The sequence below is a fragment of the Daktulosphaira vitifoliae genome, unplaced genomic scaffold (assembly GCF_025091365.1).
Source record: "Daktulosphaira vitifoliae isolate Bord-2020 unplaced genomic scaffold, ASM2509136v1 Scaffold_25, whole genome shotgun sequence".
Classification (NCBI taxonomy): Eukaryota; Metazoa; Arthropoda; class Insecta; order Hemiptera; family Phylloxeridae; genus Daktulosphaira; species Daktulosphaira vitifoliae.
The window spans coordinates 38800-65230 of NW_026099596.1; the positions used below are offsets into that span (position 1 = coordinate 38800).

Here is a 26431-nt window from a genome sequence, read left to right on the forward strand (position 1 = left end):
AAAAAAAAAAAAAAACACATCATAGTAAAATTAATACCTTCTCCGCTTCGCATCGAAGCTAAAAAATAAACACATCTTAGTGAAACCAATACCTTCTCAGCTTCGCATCGAAGCTAAAATTATAATAATACTCATATTATAGAGCACGCCGCAACAGGTTATACCACCAGGTTAATATTCCTTTGTATCATAGTGGTATTATATTTAAATTACCTATATTAATGTTTTTTTTGCGATTGTCGATTGTGATATTGAATATAAACCCAAGGTAAAATAATTTTTCACAAATTTTGCGTGAGTGAAATGGTTATACTTAATAAATCATACTGAACATTTATGTCTCGTAATATGTTTAAAAAATGTGAGTAATCGTGAATATTACTATAAAAATGTATTAAGCCAACCGATTTTTTCAAGAATACTCAAATTATATCCAGTTAAAGACATTACCCTCAAAAATTGAAAAACATTCACTCGTTCCCCATAAATAGGGGAATCTCCAAAAAAATTACGAATTAAAATCGCTAATTTTCGAAATTATTTCAATTTTAGCTTCGATGCGAAGCTGAGAAGGTATTGGTTTTACTAGGATGTGTTTATTTTATTTTTTTTTTTGGACTTTATCTTATCTTCATGGTGAAAATTTTGTATTTTCCATTTTTAACTTTATTAAGCTATAACTTTTTGAAAAATGTACGGATCAGTACAATTTTTTCCATTGTAGAATTTTTTTAAACGCCAAAATTTAATTACAAATGATTACTATGATTTTTACGATAAAAATGTAAACAAATCTAACTTTTCTGATAAATGTACTGTAAATAGTATTTATAAAATTCCCTGATTGAATATTAATCTTAACAATTTCATTTTTTTCTATTTAATAATGTCAATTTCGAACTTGCAAATTGAGCTAAATTTTAGTGTAATAAATTCAATTTTTTTTTTTATTAAAACTTTCACTTTAAAGGACAATAAAAAGAAGGTTCAAAATGATTACTTTTAACATGTTAAAAACCAAAATCAATAATAATTTGAAAACAATTCATTTTAAAAATTATATAATATATAACTAAAAGAATTACTAATCTGGGTATAATTTAGGAAATAGAAGTTGATGTTGCTTTTGTAATTATCCATCACTTTTTTAAAATTAAACACTATCTACAGATTTGCATAGAAGCGTTTCTTATGATAGTGATTTTAAAATTTTAAAACTACTTTTGATATTGATTTTTGAAATATTTATGAATTAGTACAAAATTTTACAATTGTGGTGTGTAGGTGGTCAACTCCTCCAACGACTAGCCTAATGAAATGATTGAATATTAATGAAATTTTGAAATCTTAACTGAAAAAGCTTTTAGAAATTTTATTATATTATTAGAAATTTCATAAACTTATAGTATGGAAATTAATAATATTAGTAAAAATAGAAAATTTTTGGTTAAAGGGCCATCCTCCCCCACAGTAGTCATTTATCATTCGCAAGTTTTGTATCCTAAATTAATTTTTTTTTCACAGTATATTTTTGTGTTGCAAAATGACACATGAATAAGTAACTTGTAGTCTGTAGTTTTTCAAAGTATCATCCCACCCTGCCACATATTGGGAAGACTCGGAATGGCACTGCTGAATAAATACAATTTTACCATAAAATTCTTAAAATCACAATAAATAAAGTTAATAAAATTTAGTACCGGTAAAATGACATTAAAATATATTTTCAAAATAAATATATTAATCAAAAATAAATAGAAGATATGAGTCAAATCAATTAAATAATAGCGTATTTTTCCCTGAATAAAAATTGATTCACGTATTTAAACGCAACCAGTCATTTTTTATTTTATTCAACTATGTTACATTGCATAGTTTAAAAACTTAAATTATACATAGACTATTGAAATCTAACAACAAAAAATTCATAAAATGGTATGTACTACTTCATTATATAAATTTGATGTAAAAATTAAATAATTTTTTTTTTTCAGAATTCGCTTACTATATTTATGATTATATTAGTATTAGCTATTGATTTCTCCTTAGCATTTGGTAATAAAAATATATAATATTATTTTTTTATAATCATAGAATTTGGAAGTACATCCATATATATATATATATAATTGATAAAATAAAATAAATTACATTTATAGTTTAGATCATTATTTTAATGTTGCTAAAAACTAGTTAAAAAACAACATAGTTTCCTAGAAGTTTTTAGCTATAATTAACAGTATAAGTAAAATTAATTACATCTAGGTGATATGAGGACATTCAAAAAATCATAGAAAGTAAGAAAAAGCAATTCAAAGTATGGCAGAAGAGCAAAAGGAGAGAAGACTAGATGGAGTATAAACGCTTGTGCCAAGAAGCCAAGTGTGCATTAAGTATGGCGAAGTTTAAGAGGTATGATGAGTTGTATGATAGGCTAGGAACAAAGGAAGGCAAAAAGGAAATCTATAGACTATATCGTGGAATGAGGGACTGGTAGATTGAATTAGTGAGAAAGAGGTATGGGCGGCTGTGGCATCGATGAAAAATAATAAAGCATTAGGACCAGATGAAGTACCAGTAGAAGATGAAGTACCACTAAAAACCAGTTTGGATTTATGGCTGGTAAGTCAACAATGGAGCCAGTATTTTGTGTAAGGCAACTAATAGAAAACTTTAAGGAAAAGAAGAAAAAGCTGTGTATGGCATTTATAGATTTAGAAAAAACGTATGACCGAATATCGTGAGAGGTTTTAAAGTGGGCATTAATGAGAAAAGGAGTCCCGAAAATGTACATGAATATAATTGAAGATATGTATGATAGCTCTTATTTCAGGGTAAAAAACGTAGGAGGAGTAACAGAAGGTTTTCATGTAAGAGTAGTATTGCACCAAGGTTATGCTTTAAGCCCTTACTTATTCTCTATAGTGAAGGATGAAATTACTAGAGAAATACAAGGATAGGTGCCGTGGTACGTGTTGTTTGATGACGATATAGTGTTAATAGGAAAAAATATTGAGGAAATTAATCAAAGGCTAGAGGTGTGGAGATTAGCTCTTGAAGAAAAGGGTTTAATAATAAGTAGGAGTAAGACAGAGTATATAGAGTACGAGTTTGACAAAGGAAAATACGAGGTATTGTAAGACAGTGTAGTAGTGTAAGACACAGAATTAAGTGCGGGTGGTTGAAGTGGAGAGAAGCGTCTGGCGTCTTATGCGATAATAGAATTATAATGAGGTTGAAAGGTTCAGAGTGTTGGGTGGTTGATAAGAAAGTAAAGCAGAGAATGAGTGTAACAGAGATGAGAATGCTTAGATGGATGAGTGTAGTGACTAAAAAAGACAGAATAAGGAACGAGTATATAAGAGGGAGTATAGGTGTAGCGTCAATCGTGGATGAGATGAGAGAAAATAGACTTAGATGGTTTGGTCATGTTATGAGGAGAGAACAATCGGAAGCTGTAAGAACAGTTAAAGAAATGAATGTTGAAGGAAGAAGAGCTAGAAGAAGATCAAAAAAGAGATGGAGGGATGCTATTGAATGCAATTTAAGGACAGCTGATGTGATCGTAGATGATGTGAGAGATCGAGTCAAGAGGAAGTTTAGGATAAGGGTGGACGACCCCAAATAATTAGGATTAAGTCGAGGAAGAAGTAAAAGAAGCCTCTTTGGCTTTAATTAAATGTATAAGTAAAATTAATTATATGTATCCCGACTAGTGTAGTATGTATACTCAACCCATCATATCTATTAGTTTCTTATTCTAAAAAAACTTTTTTGGAGTCCTACTTTAAAAAAAAAAAAAATAATATGTGATAAATATACATCAAGAACTAGTTTTTAAATTTATTCTTTTAATGTCAATAATTTTTCAGACAAATTGTACAAATTATTTTTCATTTTTCACATTTCGATAGCCAAATAGATCGAATAAATTTTAATTTAAATATATTATTATTACTTCTTTTCTTTTGAAAACTCTTTATTTTTATCGAATAAACTGAAAAACGTAAACTGTTCAGTGTCACAACAATTCTAATTTGTGTAGAATCACGTGATTTAATTTAAAAATGAAAAATTTGACGTAAATTTTATATTGATAAAATTTAAACATTTGTAAAGAATAGAGTAACTGTAATAAGTACAATATTCATACAAATTTAACTAAATATTATTAATTAATTGTAAAATATGGATTTTTACAAATTTGGTATCTATACTAAATTTAATACTACTTTAATTCAGGTAAAAATGTATTTTGAACAAATTAGAATTTTAATAAAAATATTACAAGTGTAAAATTGGCAGATGTGCTTATAGTCAATGAATTAGTTGCTTCTAGTTGATATTATTAGACTATTACTTAATAATTAATGATGATATTTTATAGAATGCAGTGGTTGTGGCAAGGTTAAGTTATTACAGATGGTTTCGTGTCGTCACTATTTTTGTAATACCTGTAGAAATAAGATAACACAATGTAATATGTGTAAAGAATATTTCAAAATTGGTAATATTAATATTAATATTAAATATGATATCTTAATTCACAAATAACATAAATATATAATTTATCCTTTATATATTTATAAACAATATTTTCTACTACTTTTATACAGCTTTTTATACAGCTCTTACAATTTTATAAAGCTCTCTGAAACACGTGTTCAAAGTTATATCCGATGAGATATTTTCTAATTTAAAGGTATTACACATATCTTTGAAATAAAAAAATACATTTTAAGTAAATTAGTAAGTAATAGATGTATAAATAGCAAATTAAAATTGATTTAATTTTTATAAGTTTTTTAATTCTAATCAATTTTTATCCTTGTTTTTTATTTAATGATTTTGTTAGACATCAACAAATTTCAGAAAAAAATATCTTTTTTATTTCTATTGACAACCTATTAAAAATGAAAAATATTACTTAAATTCTAATTGATTAGATATAATTGTTTTCAGGTAATAGCGAAAATACAACAGGTAAAATTTTCTTATAATTTTAATTAAATAATATTAATAATAACATAATATGAATTTTTTACCAAAATGCTTAAATGCTTAAATACAAAATTGATTTTGATATATATGTATTTAGTATTAAATTGGATATAAATTACAATTGATATTATTATGTCATTATTTAATTAATTCTAATTAAAAATGATTAGTTGAATACTTAATTATAAAATTTAATATTTTATAACTTTTGATATTTGTTTAAAAGAAAAATGTTTAAATAAAGTTTCATTTAAGTTAAGTGTATTTTTAATTCAGGTTTATATTTTTTTTTAATTATAGGAGTAAATTTATTAAGTAAATATACTCTAAATAATTATTTCTTACAAAAATATATTAAATTTATGGATAGTTTCTTATTTAAGTTAATATTTTGTAGAATGTTCTAATTGTTCCGAAGTATACAAATTACGAGTTTCTTCATGTTCTCACATACATTGTAACTACTGTATTAGCAATTTGTTGGGTTGTACGATATGTAAAATAAACTTCAGTGATGGTAATATTATTGATAATATTAAATATAAAATATAAATCACCAATAAAATTTATAATTTATTCTATAAATTTAAATTAATCAAGATTCACTAACACTTTTATAATAGCTTTAAAAATAAGACATTTAGTCTATCGCTTATATTATGAGTAATTTATTATATTTCTTATGTGTTATTATAACAATAGGTAAAACTATTATAATCCTCGAAGGAAGATTTTTGAACGTTATCCTCTCTAATTTATTTAATTTGACACGGCCCGCGTCGCTTCGTTATACACGATGCCCCGCGACTCGTGCCACCTTTATCAGCCGTCGCCCTACTATGAATATTTGACTGACCAACACCGCGTGTTATACGCTACGGTGCAAAGTCCAGCAAATGCCGCACGGCTGACGACGACCCACCGCAAATGGTGCGAGAGTCTTCCTCCTGTTGTGAAAGCGACAACGCCGACCAACCGAACCGCACCCGCGCAACGTCGCCTACAACGCTGCTAACCATTTTGCCGTTCAAGGATTACGTCGGACATCGCGTCGTCGACGCCAGCGAAAGTGCCGCGATATTATGCGAAGATTATTATTACTGTGTTTATCTTTTCGGTTTGTTTATTTTTATTAAAATAATGTGTTGTCGCTCATTTAATAAACGGCCCACGGGTCTCTACCCTCAAAACTAGTGTCGACCACATTTTTGCGACGCAAGTCGTGTCAAATTTATCCTGTAATTGTCAGATAAAATGTACTTTTCGTTATTATTTTTCAAAAAACTTATTACTTTCTATAGAATATCTATAGATTTTTTTGAATCTTCGACTAATATTGAAAAATAATATAAAGAATCAACAATAACAAACTTCTGTGTGATTGAATGTAAAGAGAATTTGATTTTCAATATTCGTTGTAGTAATATCAATAACATTTGATTTTTCAAACCTACCATTTAATAAACTTCACAATAAATTCACAAACATAACATCTAACATTATTCATGACATACATAATGTATAGTTCAATGTTGGATCTTTAATTTGTTTTCTTCTAAAAGTAAAAAGCTTACCAGTAAAGATAAAAAATTAGTATTTAGTGGTTCATAATAAAAATGTTCANAAGATAAAAAATTAGTACTTAGTGGTTCATAATAAAAATGTTCAGTATAATTTTAATTCAAGTTTATATTTTGTTTTGATATAGCACAAATTTTAAGTGAGTATAAATTAAATAATTATTTCTTATAAAAATAAATTAAATTATTCGGTATTATCTAAGTAACTAAAACATAAAGTTAAAAACTATTTTTCAAAAAATTAAAAATGTTATAAATTAATAAACTTTTCAATTAGCTATAATCCTCTAAGCCACTAAAATCCTTAAAAGAGGAATCTTGAACGTTATTCTCTCAAATATATATAATTTATCGTGTAATTGTTCAGATAAAATGTACTTTTCATTTTTATTTTTCAAAAATTTATTACTATCAATAGAATTTCTATAGATTTTTTTGAATCTTTGACTATCATTGAAAAATAATATAAAGATTCAGCAACAATTGATTTCTGTGTGACTGAATGTAGAGTGAGCTCGATTTTTACATGCTTTTCGAAGTGATAATATTAATTATATTCAATGGCGCTGGAACCGGGATGCAAGAGGGGCAGTTGCCCCCTTGGTCAAAATACGGAGGGGGCAAAAATATCATTATGTCCCCCCAATAGAATCTGACAAAAAAATATTGCAGTGAATCGAGAAATTAATATAATACGTTCATACTTAACATTTAACTATTCAGATTTTAGGACTAAAAAGTGTTAATAAATTTACCTTACTCTAGTTAAATAGCAAAAAACAGCAGCACAGTGGAGTCATAGGACAGTATGGATGTGGCATAGTTGGGACAAGTATAGATGATATATGACATTGATTAAAACAACTATCATAAGAAACGCTTCGATGCAAATCCGTAGATAATGTTTAATTTTAAGAAATTCGTAGATTATTCTTAAAGTAAAAGTAACTTCTATTTTTGTTCTACTTCGACTGCCATTTGTAGATAGAAAATAGGTGGTCGGTATAAATTTGTTTTTTTTTTTAAATTTCTAGTACATAAAATTAGATTTATTTTAATAGATATTTAATAAAAGCAGATTTTCATAAGTTAGGTTGAAAAATTGCTACTTTTTATAAAAATTTTCAAGTTTTCAAAAAATCTTTTCTAAACTTTGAAGAGACAAAATTATCTAAATAAGTATAAATTTATATTTAATATAAGTTAGATTCATGTAAATTTTATATTTATTGGTGAACTCATTACTATAGCCAATCCTTAATGGTATTTTAAAATAAACAAAAAAAAAAAAAAAATTTGAACACAAAAATAGGATATTTTTTAACTTCAATAGCCATTTGCACATAGAATATAAGTCGTCGAAACAATTTTTTTTTATTTAAAATACATTATATAAGCTTAAATTTGATATATGATATAAAAATGCAATGTTTCCAAGGCATTTTCAAAACTTACATTGAAAACATTACATTGAATTTTGTAAAAAAGTTGCTATTTTGAAACCTCCCTTGTGGGCAGATAAAGAATCAGATTTTTAAATATATTAAATCAAATAAAATGGAAATTCATGAGGTTTTAATATAAAATAAAAAATATTTTGATTTGTTCATTTTTAATAAGTTATACAAATTTTTTAGAAAAAAAGTAACAAAAATGTCGAAATTTACCGATTTTAAAAATCATAATTTATAGGAGATTTTCACCATTTTCGAGGAACGAAGGAATAATTTTCAATTTTTTAGGGTAATTTCTTCAACTAGATACTGTTACGTCGCTATTTAGGGGTTTAGCCTAAATGCCCGTCGACAGTATTCTAAGGGACCAACGGGGGATAGCTGGCTAGGCTATATCTACCTTAGGTACTGAAGTTTCCTATTTAATTTATATTCCCTTAGAGGAACTACCAAGGGTCGCACTACAATATATATATATATAACACTTTAGGTTAACAACGATATAAATAAATATTTATTAAGCAATTAAAATATTAATGGATAATACAACCTGCTGGACACCTAGAGATGTTATAATCCAACTGGGAGCTGACGGCGACACACACAACACACACTATAATATACGGGGTAGCGAAGTTAAGTTAATTATCAGGCAAAAGATAAATATAAAATAAATAAACAACTGTTTAAAATATGTTTCGAATTGTGTGATATGTAAAATAAACTTCAGAGATGGTAATATTATTGATAATATTAAATATAAGATATTAATCATGAATAAAATTTATAATTTATACTGTAAATATAAATAAAACAAGATTCTATAACACTTTTTTAATATCTTTAAAAAAAGACACTTGGTCTATCGGTTATATTAAGAGTATATATTATGTTTCTTATGTGTTATTATAACAATAGGTAAAACCATTATAATCCTCGAAGGAAGATTTTTGAACATTATCCTCTATAATATATTATATTTATCGTGTAATTGTCAGATAAAATGTACTTTTCGTTATTATTTTTCAAAAAACTTATTACTTTCTATAGAATATCTATAAATTAATTTGAACCTTCGGCTAATATTGAAAATAATATAAAGAATCAACAATAACAAAATTCTGTGAGATTGAATGTAAAGAGAGTTTGATTTTCAATATTAGTTGTAGTAATATAAATAACATTTGATTTATCAATCATACAATCTAATAAACTTCACTATAAAATCACAAACTACACATCTAATATTATTCATGACATACATAATGTATAGTTCAATGTTGGATCTTTAATTTGTTTTCTTCTAAAAGTAAAAAGCTTACCAGTAAAGATAAAAAATTAGTACTTAGTGGTTCATAATAAAAATGTTCAGTATAATTTTAATTCAAGTTTATATTTTGTTTTGATATAGCACAAATTTTAAGTGAGTATAAATTAAATAATTATTTCTTATAAAAATAAATTAAATTATTCGGTATTATCTAAGTAACTAAAACNGTAAATCAAATTAATTGGTATTGTCTTATCCAAGTAACTAAAACAAGAAATTAAAAATTATTTTTCAAAAAATTAAAAATGTTATAAATTAATAAACTTTTCAATTATAAAAATATGATACAATACTATAAATAATAATAAATTTACTATTTAAAGCCTGTTCAATTTGTTCGTTACCCAATATTNCTGTTCAATTTGTTTGTTACCCAATGTTCTATACGAGGAAAACAATAAAATATACTGTACGAGCTGTCAATCATTAGGTAATACTCATAATTTAAGGTGTAAAGTGAGTAAGGAAGTGGGTTTCTATTTTTTTCATTGTTTGTAACAATTAACCTGTTTCCTTACTTATTAAACACTCTGCTTATTTTAAAAATAAATTAGTTAATATACAAAATATCAACACTTCCTGTACTTAAGTTGTTCATTGAATTATCATAAAAAGCATACAAAAAGAAAGATTATTGTCTCCAGTATAGTCAGTTAAAATTTTATTATGATGAGCATTTAAAAAATAATTTATAGCATTATCTATATGCAGAAATATATTTTTTTATTTTATTTTACGTTACCTTATTTTTTAGGCAAATGTAATTTTTGGACATTATTTTAAATGTCATAAATTAATATAAATTTTTTTAAATTTTCGGTGCTTCATGCTTTAATTATATAATAATCGTGTTCATTTGATGCATAAACAAAAACAAATAAGAGAGCTGAGGATGTTCATGGACAAACAAAATAACACAACACGTTAAAACCAATACTTTCTCTTCGTCATCCATACAAATCACTTTATGATAAATATATAATAAACAACATGTGATTTATTAGAAGTAGAAATATCAATTATTTCATTAAATAATTATTTTTCATAAAAATACATTCCCCTACATCAGTCAGATACTCTTGTAACATATATGTTATTTTCACATACAAGTAGTGTAATTTTGACAAAAAGTATGTAAAATCTGTGCACAAATATAATATTTTTATCACTATTTATCAAATATATATTATTATAAAATGGGAATGTACAAGGTGGCCCATAATAACCTTTCACATTTGGTTTATAAATAACTTTTGTTCAAAAAAACGTAGGGGAACGGTAAATCCGGTTCCAGATAGCTAGACGATGCCTAATTATGTTTCATTGCGATTTTATCATAATGGAGCAGTGGACGGTTGTTCAGCATGCGTTTATCGTAAAAGCTTATTATAAGATTAATGACTCTTACGTAAGTGCAATTCGAGAGTTTCATAAAAATTTTAATCTTGACGGAAAAAGTGCGGTTCCATCGCGACCAACGGTGAAATTATGGATAAAAAAACTGACTTATCGGCGTGCGACTATTTTCTATGGGGATATTTGAAATCCAAAGTGTATGCGGATAAGTCTAGGACTTTGGAACAAGTAAAGTGACGAACAGTTGCCGAATCGGTAGCACTTATGTCTTTCACGCTAAGGATACGAGGTTCGAATCCACTTGTGGCAATTAATATTTTGCATTTTTTTAAGTTATAAAAAAATTTTCAAAACATTTGATTTTTATCTCATTAAGATTCAATAACTTCAATAAATATAAATAATCATCACTATAGTCTCCCCTCGTGAGAAGAAATTTTTTATTTATGTTAATATTATTTCACTATGTGTTTTTTTTTTATTTATTTTTCCAACCCTCACTTAACCTACTTTTTTAAACTATACGTCAAATGATTACAATTCGTATTTAGTTTAAAAATATTACCTAAAAAATTGAAAAAAAATCCCGTAATGAAATAACAAGTAGCTTAACCAGCTTTATCCACACAAACAATTAAAATCATTCATTTCTAATATTTTTAAAGTATACTGTCGAATTATATTTGATATTATATAATTTTACTTTAAAATTTATTAATTTTTTTACTCTATTTGTGTAGGCTAATACCAGTCTACAACATTCCAAATTTTTTCGTAACATGTTGCTATATAAATCTTAAATCTAAAAAAAAAATGATTTTTAGTTTCACCTGAATTTGACAATGGATGAAATAAAAAACTTACTGTACATAGTAATTATAAAATTTCCTGATTACATATTAATCTTAACAACACCATTTTTTCTATTTAATAATGTCAATTTCAAACTTGTAAATTGAGCTTAAAAAGTTATGGTAATAAATAATTTTTTTTTTTTTATTATAAACTCTCACTCTTAAGACAAAAAAAAGTAGGTTAAAATTTATTACTTTTAACATATTAAAAATCAATAATAACTTTAAAACAATTAATTATAAAAATTATATAATATATAAGTAAAAGAATTACTAATCTGGATATAATTAAGGAAATAGAAGTTAATGTTGCTTTTGTAAGTATCCATCAATTTCTTAGAATTAAACACTACCTACAAGATTTGCATCGAGGCGTTTTTTTATGATAGTGATTTTAATCACTGTCAGATTAAATCTATATTTAATCTAAAAGTTATATCAATTTTAAGTAAAAAAAATTGAAGAAATTTCGAAAATTAGCGATTTTTAAATTTGTAATTTTTTTGGAGGTTTCCCCCATTTACGGGGTACGAGGGAATTTTTTTCAATTTTTGAGGGTATTGTCTTCAACTAGATACGATTTGTGATCTTTTGACGTATCGTTGAAAGAAATCGGTTCGGTGAGAGCTGAGAAAAAGTGGTAACAGACACAAAAAAAAAAAAAACAACACATCTTAGTAAAACCAATACCTTCTCAGCTTCGCATCGAAGCTAAAAAATGTGAATAATCGTGAATATTACAATAAGAATTTATTTTATTGTTTTTTTATATGAAGAGATTAAAAGGTGATTAATATTTATATGTAAATAGAAGTAAGCAAAAAAAAATGTTTAAATTATTTTTATTCTGTAAGTTATACTGTGGATTATGATAATAAAATCAGCCTATATATATATTTTTAAATAAATAAAAAACATAACTAGAATTAATTTTAAAACGTAAAATTAATGTACAAATAATTATTTGTGTAATCCTAGGTTTTGTCTCACAAGAGACTACTGCTTTATCATCCAGACAAAGTAAGTTACCACTTAATGAAAAATATATATTAAACAAAATACGATTTATTAAGAATACTACTCGCAATTCTTTCGTTAAATAATGATTTTTTTACAAATATATACAGATTAAAATTTTATTTATTTTTATGAAACATAGGAAATATCACACTGTGAGAAATTATGAGAACATACCCATACATCAGTATGGTACTTTTAATATATCTAAATTACTTACGTATTTTAAGAATTATTTTAAAAATAAGATACGTATACATCACAACAATAGCATCATTCAAATACTACCTTTTCTAAATCATTAAATACTAATATCACAAATACTAATGTTACAAAATTGGATTTGACCTATTATTAATTTAATAGTAAAAATTAATAATGGTTAACCATTTAACTTTCAACATTTTTCCCTGAAATTCACCATAAGAAATAATTTTTTTTTACAAAGAACCCGATATTTATTATAGTTCATAAAAATAAATAAAATTTTAATTTGAAAATTTTTATGACAACGCTTTTAAACGAAAAAAATGTGGGATAATATACTTCATAAATCACAATGAATATACGAATATAGTTAATAACACCATAAAAATAAATTACAAACATTAACAATTTTATCATATTTAATAATTTCATTTTTTTTTTTTTTTTTTTTTTTTTTNCAAGTATAAAACATAGGTAGTAGTTAACAGTATTATACAAAAAAATATAGATAAACATAGATATAGAAAATAAAAAAAAAACAATAAAATAAAATAACAAACTAAAAACTATAAATAACACATTATATCCCATAAACTACAAATATCTAAACCAAATAATTACAAAAAATCAACTAAATATAAATGCATAAAAAAAAAAATTTTTTTTTACAAATGAATATAAATGGCAAATTAATTTTCGTCGATTGGCAAAGGACACAAAAACCTAACTCCTCGGCGAAAAGAGCCATTCATGGTTTTGACGTCGGCAACTCGAATGACACCGTCATTTCCGGTTACTACATTTACGACACGACCAAGCCGCCACTTTAAAGACGGAATATTATCGTCCTTGAGAAGCACAATGGTGCCTACCTTTATCTTAGGTCCTTTCTCACCAACCCGTTTCGTTATCTCCTGCAACTGCGCTAAATACTCCCGACTCCAGCGCTTCCATAAATTTTGAGAATATTGAGAAACACGCCTACAACGTGTTAACCGGTTACTTGATATGTTCGTTTGATCCGGTTCAGGTAAAGCAGTTAAAGAATTACCAATGAGAAAATGGCCAGGAGTGAGAGGAGACAAGTCGCTTGGATCAGAGGATAGAATCGTTAATGGGCGACTATTTAAGCATGCTTCCACCCGGGTAATTACAGTAAGTAGCTCCTCGTAAAATAAATGGACATCACCCAAAACCCTACGTAATAAATATTTCATCGACTTTACTCCAGCTTCCCACAGACCCCCAAAATGCGGTGAGCGCGCAGGAATAAACTTCCACTCCACTTCGTTTTCAGACAACATATTATTAATTTTACTTTGATGTTCTTCAGTTTGAGATAATTCATACCATNGTAGTGTTTTGGTATTTATATTTATTACAAAAATACTACAATTAAAATTTATAATAATTAATAATTTTTAACATTGAAATATGATGTATATATACATAAAAATAAGAGTACAAATATTAAGTGTTACTGGATTGACGGACAGCGCGATACTAAAAATAATACACGGAGTGTTATCGTACTGCAGTGTACATCTAAAATAAAACATATAAACATATATAAACGCATTCATTGTGACATGTTATTTAACATTTTTGTTGATCCCTACATTACCCCCTTTCCAGTGAAAACGATAATTTTACGTTTAACATACATAGTTACAAATATAAAAGTGATACAACTCACAATTTACAAAAACCTTACGGGGAGGCGGATAGTTCTTCCTGACTTGGTTTGTTTTGTTTGTATTATTGTTGGTCTTGTAGATGTATTTCTCTGGTTGTGCTGGTTCGTTGTTTTTGATAGATTTGTGTTATTATCTTCATTTTTGTTGAAACATGGCTTCAGTCTGTCTATTCATATGATACATTCTCTTTGCCTAATTTATAATTTAAAGGTTTTTTCGTATCGTTGAACAATTTTGTACGGCCCTTCATATGGTTGTTCTAGCGGTTTCTTGACCCGGTCGACCCGAACGAAAACGTGTGAACAGGATGCTAGATCTTTATATATAAAAATTTTTTTACTTCCGTGGTTTGAAGTTGACACTGGGCATATGGTTTCCATTGTTTTCTTTAGTGTTTCAGCAAAGGAACAAGGGTCTGTTGCCACTGATGACTGCATAAAAATCTCATTAGGTAATCTAATCGTACTTCCAAATACAATTTCTGCAGGTGTTAAACCTAGATCTTCTTTAATCACTGATCTAAGGCCCATAAGAACTGAGGGAAGTACATCTGTCCAGTGCTCAGTCACGTAACACTTTAAGCAACCCGTGGCAATATACGAAGCAGCTACCATTCCATAAGAAAGAGTATTTAAACAGTATACGCTTATCGGTTCATTTTCTTCTTCTCTCCATAGAATACGCTGATAATCCCGATGTTTATTTACGACTAATATTTGTCGGTACATTTTTTTTATATCGGCGGTTAAAACATAATTATGAGTTCTAAATCGCGTTAATATATAAATTAAGTCTTCCTGAACCGTTGGCTCTTTTAAAAAAGTGTCATTTAAACTAATTCCACTTTCGGTTTTTGTTGAAGCGTCAAATACTACACGTAATTTAGTAGTAATACTATTTTCATTAAGTACACCATGATGGGGTAAATAACAAATTTTTACCGGTATATCTGTTGATTTGACAACTACCCTTTCCATGTGATTCAAATTCTCGTACTCTCTCATAAATTTGACATATCTTCGTTTTAGTCCTGGATCCTTACGAAATCTTTTTTCCATGGACAGTAATCTTCTTTTTGCAATTTCATAAGATTCACCCAACTGGTTTACATTTTCCTTGAACGGCAGGTGTATAAATAAAACGTCCCGTGAAATCTCTAATTACCGTTTTTTCAAATATTTTTTTACACGCCTTTTCTTCAGCTGTGTATGGAACCACAAGATTACATTCTTCGGTGCGCCAAAACTGCTGTATTAAATTTTCTAAAACTCCACCATCTATTGAATCCTCTACAGAAACAACACATGATGTCGATTTATTAGGCATGCTAGTACTAGGTATGGCACCTGATACAACAAAACCAAACTCAGTTTCTTGGTAAATAAGTCCCTTATCTGCAATTTTAAAATGTTTTTTACCGATTAAATTGAAAAAATGGCTAGCTCCTATTAAAATATCAACTGGTTGCGGCACATTATATAATAGGTCCGCTAAGGTAACTCCAGCGGGCGTGTTTTTATCATCTCCGATTTTCTTCATAGACAAATCCCCCGTTATCTTTGGCACCACCAATAATCGGGTGAATAGCTGAAAGTCACTATTACGCGATTTTATTTTTAATTCACCGTTGACGAAATACTTTGGGTCGTTTACCCTATACCACGAACAGTATGATTAATTTTTTGTCTTTTTAACCGTAAACTATTAGCTAACTCTACCGTAATAAAGTTATTCATTGATGCTGAGTCAAGGAGCACCCTTGCTACGGACGTTTGGCTAATGGAATTGCTGACTTGTACTAATGCTGTCGCTAATAAAACTTGATCTAACGTATTAGATACATGTAGTAGATGATGTCTCACTTGAATTATTTTCTGTTTGGATTTCAGGCCGATTGGATACTACACTTTTATTTAAATGTAACAACGTATTTTGGGGATTATTACACTTTAAACAATATCTACCAAAACATTTTATTTTATCGTGTTTCCGTAAACAAATTTTACACAGGCCTATTGTATTCACTTTAGATATGCGCTCGGCTACCGATAACGCAATAAAAGATGGACACTTATATATTGTATGCGGCTGATTACAAACATAACACTTAATCGCGGTAGTTATCAGAGTATTTGACCGAGTCATTAATTTACGATGATTGTTCGCATGTTTTATAAAACTACTTTTCCGGTCAACAGTTGATGAATAATTATTACTGCATTGCGAAGATTCTATGGATTCCATTATCTGAAAACGTTTGCCTAAAAATGTTGTTAATTCCTTAACAGTTGGTACTTTATCCTTGGATGATTTTATCTCCCACGACTTCAGCGTTTCTCGATCCAGCTTTGAACACACTATGTGCAACAGTAAAGGGCCCCAATCTCCTGGTTTTTCGCCTAAAGTTTCNGGCCCTTTCTCCAATCTCCTGGGTTTTCGCCTAAAGTTTCTAAAGCTTTCATATTACCATTTAAGTCGTCTATTAACATACGTAATCTTCTGGCAGTACTATCTTGTAATGGTTCTTACTCGACAATATTTCGGACGTGTCTTTGAACTAACACCTTTTTATTATTATAACATTCAATTAATGTAGTCCAAGCGGCCTTCTCTTCAAATTAAAAAAATTTCTTTCCCCCTTCTTATACTTACTGCTTAAGTCTTATTTAACTAATCACTATTTCCAAATCCGGTTTGGATCTTCTGTCTCGGAAATTGAAAATTTTTCGCTGGTATCCCTTAGGGTGGAATCCTCTCACCCCTTTTATTCAATATTTACACATCAAACAAGCCTGTCTCTAAAATTACTATAGTAGCTGATTACGTGGTTGGCAAAGCCATAATCTCAATTGACAAAAACCCCCAAATTGCATCTTTAAACCTTCAAATTCATCTGAATTTAATATCAGAATGGTACATGAAATGTCAAACTAAACCAAATCAAAATAAGTCAGTATATACAACATTCACTTTATGTCACTACTCCTGTCCAAATATCTCTTTAAATAATGTTTCTATTCACAGCCAGATACCTTAGACTCAATTTGGATAAACGCCTTACTTGGAACGCACACATCCGTATCAAAAGACTTGCTTTAAAGATTGACTCCGCAGTCTATGCCCCTTGCTTACAAATAATAAACACTCTAAACTAAAAGTTAAAGTTCTTATGTATAAAACACTATTAAAACCAATGTGGACCTACAGTCTTCAATTGTGGGGTACTGCTAAAGTATCTAATACCAACAAAATCCAACAGTTCCAGAATATTGACCTTAGAAAAATTACGAATTCTCCACCTTTTGTGTCCAATTATACCCTACATAAAGATCTTATAATGAAAACTGTGACAGAAGAAGCTGTAGATTTCTACAAATGTTTTCATAATCGCCTACAAACCCACCAAAATCCATTGCTAAAGAGCCTCAACACTCAAACCATATCGGGAAACCCCGGGCGTCGTCTAAAAAGGAACTGGTGCCGTGACTTGTTATAATAAAAAATAAAAAAAAACAACCAAATTCTAGACTCTAGACAACGTAAATTTCCAGCCAAGAGTCACCAATGGATGATTTGTTAATGAAAAATATTCATGCTACTATTATAATATCATATATACTTATTGTGCTATGTTGTACAGATTGTGTATTTCAAATTGTAAATAAAAAAAAAAAATGTATGAAAACTTAGACTCTAAAAATATACAATTCAAATAAAAATCAATACACTGTTGGCAATAATAGAAGATAAGGGTTCAAATATCGTTCCTCAACCAATAAAACACCCATGCAGCAACCAACATTTATATCAAATGAAAAAGAATTACTTAAGGTTTCGATATAAAAAACAATTATTTTGATTTGTTTATTTTGTTAGTGTTATGAAAATTAAAAATAAATAATATCAAAATTTACCAATTTTAAAAATGTGATTATTTTGGAAATTTCTCCCATTTAAAAGGGACGAGTAAAAATTTTTAATTTTAAGAGCAATGTTTTCAACTAGATACGATTTGAGATCTTTTGTAAATTAGATTCGTGTAAATTTTATATTTATTGGTGAACTCATTACAATTACAAACTCATATAAAGAATTTTAAAATAAACAAATAAAAGTAAAATTTGAACACAAAAATAGAATGTTTGTTAACTACGGTCGCCGTTTGCACGTAGAAGATAAATCATCGGGACATATATATATGTTCCACTCTAAAATTTAAATAATCTAAAATTCAAAATTGTTGAATAAAATATTGGTTATTAGCTTCGATGCGAAGCTGAAAAGGTATTGGTTTTACTATGATGTGTTTTTTTTTTTTTTTTTGGGTCTGTTACCACTTTTTCTCAGCTCTCACCGAACCGATTTCTTTCAATGATACGTCAAAAGATCACAAATCGTATCTAGTCGAAGACATTACCCTTAAAAATTGAAAAAAAATCCCTCGTTCCCCGTAAAAGGGGGAAACCTCCAAAAAAATTACAAATTTAAAAATCGCTAATTTTCGAAATTTTTTCAATTTTTTTTACTTAAAAGTGCCATAACTTTTTCAAAAATGAACATATCAATATAATTCTTTTTTATATAGATGCATAATATCATTACCTTTCATTTGGTATATTTTTTTCATAAATTTAACCCTTAACCTGCCCACAAGGGGGGATTTAAAATGACAACTTTTTCACAAAAAATTAATTTTTTTAACTTAAATTTTGAAAATGTTCCGGAAGGTCTGACACTTTTATATATATCTTAAATTAAAGCTAATGTAATCTACTTTATTATGGTAAAAAAAAAATTTCGGACTTTATTTTGTCTTCACGGTGAAAATGGCTACCAAATGCTATTATTGTAAGAAAATTCTCAATTTTACTTTTTACATTTTTAACTTTATAATGCTATAACTTATTGAAAAGTGTATTGATCAATATAATTTTTCTATGAGAAATACTATTTTTTAATAATCCCTTTTTCATTAGACATACTTTATCTTAATCAGGATATTAATAAGGAACTAGCAGTTTATGAAGCTTTTGGAATAATCCACCAATTTTTTAAAATTAAACACTATCTAAAGATTTGCATCGAAGCGTTTTTTTTTTTATAGTGATTTTAATCACTGTCAGATATCATTATACTTGATCCAACTATGCCACGTCACCACTGTGCCGCGACCCCCCTGTGCTGGGTTTTTTTTTAATTTATAGTACGTAAAATAAGCTTTAATTTGACATATGTTTAATGGGCACAATATTTCCGGGACATTTTTAAAACTTAAGTTGAAAATGTTGGATTTTGTAAATATTTCTATTTTGAATTCCCCCTTATGAACAGGTTAAATGTCAGATTTTCAAAAAAAATGATATAAAATGAAAGAAAATTATATCTAAAGTTTCAATAAAAATAAAATTTTTTGATTCTTTCATTTTTCAATAAGTTATGACAATAAAAAAAAAAAAAAAAAAGTGAAAAAAACGTCAAAATTGACAAATTTTAAAAATCGTAATTATTTGTGAAAGATCTAAGAAAAAGAAGTAATAGACATAAAAAAATAAAAATAAAATACACAAATCATGGTAAAATTTATACCTTCTCAGCATCGCATCGAAGCTATTAAATTATAGTTACACTTTTTTTCTTCATCTATACTTCAAATTACCAATAATTTCTGAAACACTAATTCGAAGTTATATCCGATGATATATTTTTCAAATCCAAAAGTATTACACATAACTTTGAAATATGGAAAATCATTTTAAGTAAATTCATAAGCAATAAATGTATAACTAGCAAATTAAAAATGATTTAATTTATAAAGTCTTTATATTCCAATCAATTTTTACACTCTGTTTTTTATTTAATGATTTTATAAGGCATCAATAAATTTCAGAAAAATATATCTTTTTTGTGTATATTGACAACCTATTCAAAATGAAAAATATTACCTAAATTCTAATTGATTAAATATAATTGTTTTCAGATTATGGCAACGACTTGATCGGTACAATTTTCTCATAATTTTAAATAGATTACACTAAGTAATTACATGATTTTCATATACACGAATGAGCAAAAAAAAAATCCATTTTATATCTATTAATCTTAAATTAAATTATATGTTTTTTGAACAATTATGAATTTATATAAATTATAAATTATATATTTAGTATTAAATTGGCAATAAACTGACAATTGATGTAATAATGTTCCTTAGTTAATTGATTTTAATTAAAAATTATTAGACGATTACTTAATTACAAAATTTAATATTTTATAACTTTTGATTTTTGTTTAAAAGAAAAATTTTTAAACTAAGATTTATTTGTTCAGCGTAATTTAATTCAGGTTTATATTTTCTCTTGATTATAGGAGAAGATTTATCACGTAAGTATATTATAAATAATTATTTCTTATAAAAATATATTAAATTCATAGGTATTTTCTTATTTAAGTTAATATTTTATAGGTTGTGTTGTTTGTTCAAATAAGAATCTATTATACCAATTATCGTGTTCTCACTTCTATTGTTATACCTGTTTACGATATTTAACTCATTGTCGGTCGTGTGGGAAAGATATCACAAATAGTAATATTATTGATAATATTAAATATGAGAACTAAACTTATCTATACATAACATTATATAACATTAATAATTTATAACATTTATAATTTATTCTATAAATTTAAATAGAACAAGATAATCTATTACCTTTTTAAAAGCTTTAAGAATAAGACACTTTTTCTATCGCATATAGTTAGTGTAGATTATAATATGTTATTATAACAATAGGTAAAACCATTATAAACCTCAAAGGAAGATTCATGAACGTTATCTTCTCTAATATATTTAATTTATCGTGTAAGTGTTCAGATAAAATGTACTTTTCGGTTTTTTTTATTCAAAAAACTTATTACTTTCTATATAATTTCTATAGGAATTACTTTCTCCTTAAAGTAAAAAAGCTTACTAGTTAAAATAAAAATATTAGTATTTAAGTGATTTATAATGACAAATGTTCAGTGTAATTTTAATTCAGGTTTATATTTTATTTTGATACAGAAAAATATTTAAGAAAGTGCAAATGTTCCTGAAAAATATTTAATTGTATAGATGGATTGTCTATATCAAACCTTTCCTGTAGTAAAGTTGTTTCATTGAATTATCATAAAAAGTATACCAAAAGAAAGTTTACTGTCTCTAGTATAATCGGCTAATATGAACAAATCAATATAACTTTTTATTTTATAGATGCTTGATGTCATTACCTATGATTTGGTATATTTTTTTCATAAATTTGACCCTTTACCTACTCACAGGGGGGATATAAAATGACAACTTTTTTACAAAAAATTAACTTTTTCAACTTAACAACCGAAAGGCTGACACTTTTATATATATGTTTAATTAATGATAATGTAATGTACTTTATTATGCATAAAAAAAATTTCGGACTTTATTTTGTATTCATGATGAAAATGGCTACCAAATACTATTTTTCTATATGTATTTTTTTTTTTAATAATTGTATATGTAAACCTAAATTATGGTCCATTAGTGACCGAAGCTCCGTCGTCTAATCAATGTAAGTTTATACATCGATTACTACTCGCTATTCTTTCGTTAAATAATTATTTTTTCATAAAAATATACAGATTAAAAATGAATAGTAATTTAAATTAATTTAAAAACGTAAAATAATTATATATGTAATCTTAGGTTCGATCCCACAAGAGCTTAGAGTTATGTCATCCAGGCAAAGTATGTTACCACTTAATTAAAAATATATAATAAACGACATATTGGATTAATTAAGAATAATCCTGCAATCCTTTTGTTAAATAATTATTTTTTCATAAAAATATAAGGATTAAAATAAAAAATAACTAAAATTAATTTAAAAACGTATAATAAATGTATAAATAATTGTATGCGTAATCCTAGATTTGGTCCCACAAGAGACTGGAGCTTCGTCATCCAGACAAAGTATGTTACTTTATGAAAAATTATAATTATCAACAAGTAATTTATTAAGAATACTTCTCGCAATTCTTTTGTTAAATAGATATTTTCTTATAAATATATACAGATTAAAATAAAAAAAAAACTAAAATTAATTTAAAAACGTGTAATAAATGCATAAATTATTTGATGTGCAAACCTAGATAATGTTCCACTACAGTTCGGAGTTCCGCCGTTTAATCAAAGTAAGTTTATAAATCGAATACTAATCGCAATTCTTTTGTTAAATAGATATTTTTTCATAAAAATATACAGATTAAAATACAAAAAAAACTAAAATTAATTTAAATACGTATAAAGAATATATAAATTATTGTATGTGTAAACTTAGATAATGTTCCACCACAGTTTGGAGTTCCGCCGTTTAATCAATGTAAGATTATACATCCAATACTACTCATTATTCTTTTGTTTAATAGATATTTTCTTATAAATATATACAGATTAAAATAAAAAAAAAACTAAAATTAATTTAAAAACGTGTAATAAATGCATAAATTATTTGATGTGCAAACCTAGATAATGTTCCACTACAGTTCGGAGTTCCGCCGTTTAATCAAAGTAAGTTTATAAATCGAATACTAATCGCAATTCTTTTGTTAAATAGATATTTTTTCATAAAAATATACAGATTAAAATACAAAAAAAACTAAAATTAATTTAAATACGTATAAAGAATATATAAATTATTGTATGTGTAAACTTAGATAATGTTCCACCACAGTTCGGAGTTCCGCCGTTTAATCAATGTAAGATTATACATCCAATACTACTCATTATTCTTTTGTTTAATAAATATTTTTTTATAAAAATATACAGATTAAAATAAAAAAAATAACTAAAATTAATTTAAAAACGTATAAAAAATGTATAAATTATTTTATGTGTAAACCTAGCTTCTGTTCCATCAGTGACCGAAGCTCCGACGTCTAATCAATGTAAGTTTATATGTTGAATAGTACTCGCAATTCTTTTGTTAAATAATTATTTTCTTATAAATATATACAGATTAAAATAAAAAAAAAACTAAAATTAATTTAAAAACGTATATAAATGTATAAATTATTGTATGTACATGGAACATAATCTAGCTGTTCCATCAGAAGCCGAAGATCCGCCGTCTAATCAATGTAAGTTTATACATACTCTCAATTCTTTTGTTAAATATTGATTTTTTCATAAAAATGTACAGATTAATATTTTATTTATTTTCATAAAACATAGGAAATATCACACTGTGAGGAATGATCCGACATTCCTATACATCAGTGTGATATTTTTAATGTGATTAATCGTGAATATTGCAAAAAAATTATTTTTTTTATTTGAAGAGATTTAAAGTCATGATAATATCGTGAATACCTTTTTTTTTTTTTTTTACTGCTTTATCAGCCCATTAAGGGTCGTAGTGGCCTCCGCCAAAGGAGGAGATTTCTTAACCATTAATATTCCGAGATGGGTTGGGATAGTCCGTCGTCAGAGATAGAGATGGCAACTCCAATTACCGAACCGATCTCTCGTTCGCCAAATGAAGTCGCCCAAGAGTTTCGAACCTGAAGCAGTGCGTGTCGTTAAGCACTGTCGCGTTACAGACTCGGCCACACCGTTCCTCTTATATATATAAGAGGGACGGTATTATATTCATAAATCTTGATAACCATAATTAATTAATTTTGGAAAATATTCCCTTATAATGAAAGCATTGTTTCTTATATATGAGAAATGAAATTTTACCACATTTAATTGGCACCGAATTTAACAATCAATGTCTATTTAATTTTGTTTATAAATTAATACAGTATTTTGTATGTTTATATACCAGTTTTAAAAAACATGAAAATAATAAAAATATATCAGCTTTGGAATATTAAAATCTAAAAATATGCAATTTAAATAAAATACAATTCACTGTTTACAATAATAGATTATAAGTAATATTAACAGTAATAATTACTGTCTATATTAATTAATACTAATAATTTAACATATATAAAATTTCTACTAATTAACCAAAACAGTTTTATAACATTTTGAACTTTAATTTTCATACTAGGCGATGACACCGAAGGTAGTAACAGACCACCAATATTGTAAGCAAAATATCTAAAACTATTTTCCTCTTCACGTTTTAATATAAACATTTTTTTACAGCTACAATTTTTTTCCATAAACAATGATTAGTCGTGGAAATATTACATAATGTATTAGTGTGTATACAAGGTGAGTCTGCCATGTTCTAACAACAATAAATATTGATATTGTCTATATTTTACAGTATAAATATTATTTTAGTAATTGTTATACGTTAGAATATTAAAATTTTACTAAAAATATAGCTTTTCTATTTATAAAAAAAAAATATATGTATATTTTTCATTTTCGAAAAATGAAAAGGCCATATAATATTGATGTAATTTTTTGTTTATTATTACAGTTATTTATAATATTGTAAACTGAGTTAACTGAGTTAAATCAACTGTATGGCTCATTAACATTTTTCTAATAAATTAATAAATATATTAAGTGAATAGCAGTACATTGTTTTCGTATAATCCAGCAAAATCCTTTAAGTACACTACCATATACATTATTATGTTTAACTACATTATTATTATATTAAACTACATAATACACGTAGAAGGGCGATGGCATAGAAATTCAACGCAGGCTTTAAACCCAACCCAACAACGCTGGGTGAGCTGTGAGTTACTATTTTTGTTGTATTAATAATATTATTACTCGGGGTATGAGTACGAGGGTTTGTAAGAAAATGATGGAAAAATAAAGATATCTTTATTTTATTAATATAAGATTTATTTTTATTGATTGTTAATTCTCTAATATCAATATTGCCACGGGTTTTGACGGTTATCAATGATACGTGGGATTGATTCACCTCGTGTATCATCCACAGTAATATGGTGGCTATATACAGAGTGTTCAGTAAGTCAGTTTATCAGTAAGTCTATTGTTCTCATTATTTGTAACAATGAGAACAATAGAAACCCGTTTCCTGACTTACTGAACACTCTGTATGAATCTTCTAAATAACTCTTGAAATAAACATATATTAAAGATGTAACGCTGCCATATAACTCTGTTCAAATATTATTGATTTATTAAATTTACTTGGTATATTTTTTATTGTTGATGATTACTTGACTTTTCTTTTTGCTTACTTAATCTATGTACTCATAAAATTTAATTTTAATCCTTATATAATTTTGGTGAATTTTTTATTTTCCTACTTTTCTCTATTTGATATTTCCAATAAATACTCTTGAATACAAGACGTTCCTTTTTCTTATGAAATTATAATGTGGACGCCTAAACATTATCATAAAAAGATAATGTTTACTTCTATCCTTTACATAATATGCACTAACATTTGATATCATAGGAAAATCGTAAAAAAAATCAAAATTTTACAAACTTCAAAATACTGTATAAACGTAACTACTGAATTAAAATAGGAGTTTTTGGTATCAACATTTTTTGTTAAAACTTATCTATAATATGGCTATCTTTAAATCTTTAAAAAAAAATGTTATTAAAAAAATTAATTTAATAATATTATGTAGATCCTAATTTATATGAGTTGTTAGTTAGATCTGTTCCACTCTAAAATTTAAATAATCTAAAATTCAAAATTTTTTAATAAAATATTGGTTATTTTTTTTTTGCTCCTGGACTACTGTACGGGGGGGTCGCTCAAGTTCTCCCCATGAGAAAGAACAAACCACCCTGTCATACTTCCAAGTAACAATGACGACGACAGCGGGCTGGTTCCCTTGTTGGCCAACGAAAACCCTAAGTTCCCACAACGATCTGCCGAAGCGGATCACTATACCGACGACTTTGTGTTTTAGTCCCCGGCACGAGTTACATACTATTTTTTTTTTTTTTTTTTTTTTT

The 26431-nt window shown here is 26.9% G+C and overlaps 2 protein-coding genes and 1 long non-coding RNA gene across 5 annotated transcripts; all 3 read left to right on the forward strand.

Moving 5' to 3' along the window:
• The first annotated feature begins 1825 nt into the window (after nt 1-1825).
• LOC126908867 (uncharacterized) lies at nt 1826-9521 on the forward strand. Of its 3 annotated transcripts, none has more exons than XM_050691187.1 (7): nt 1826-1935; nt 1995-2055; nt 4388-4507; nt 4963-4983; nt 5278-5316; nt 5399-5518; nt 9447-9521. In XM_050691187.1, exons 1-7 carry the CDS (start codon nt 1933-1935, stop codon nt 9488-9490), a joined length of 408 nt encoding a protein of 135 aa, XP_050547144.1. In that variant the 5' UTR covers nt 1826-1932; the 3' UTR covers nt 9491-9521. The 3 variants fall into 3 exon arrangements, with proteins under 3 accessions (XP_050547144.1, XP_050547143.1, XP_050547145.1); XM_050691186.1 differs by lacking the exon at nt 9447-9521 and adding an exon at nt 6710-6784; XM_050691188.1 differs by lacking the exon at nt 9447-9521 and adding an exon at nt 6710-6784 and having other exon boundaries at nt 5302-5316.
• Nucleotides 9522-9722: 201 nt separating this feature from the next.
• Nucleotides 9723-25706, forward strand: LOC126908866 (postacrosomal sheath WW domain-binding protein-like). Its single transcript, XM_050691185.1, has 17 exons — nt 9723-9795; nt 12554-12595; nt 20474-20494; nt 20863-20877; nt 20960-21079; nt 21287-21355; nt 22053-22079; nt 22214-22255; nt 22439-22480; nt 22660-22701; nt 22848-22889; nt 23036-23077; nt 23224-23265; nt 23413-23454; nt 23608-23646; nt 24570-24606; nt 24668-25706. Exons 6-17 carry the CDS (start codon nt 21319-21321, stop codon nt 24684-24686), a joined length of 453 nt encoding a protein of 150 aa, XP_050547142.1. The 5' UTR covers nt 9723-9795; nt 12554-12595; nt 20474-20494; nt 20863-20877; nt 20960-21079; nt 21287-21318; the 3' UTR covers nt 24687-25706.
• Nucleotides 16913-19968, forward strand: LOC126908869 (uncharacterized). The gene is made up of 2 exons (XR_007704856.1): nt 16913-17445; nt 17521-19968. It is a non-coding gene; the product is annotated as an uncharacterized LOC126908869 (long non-coding RNA).
• Nucleotides 25707-26431: the final 725 nt, after the last annotated feature.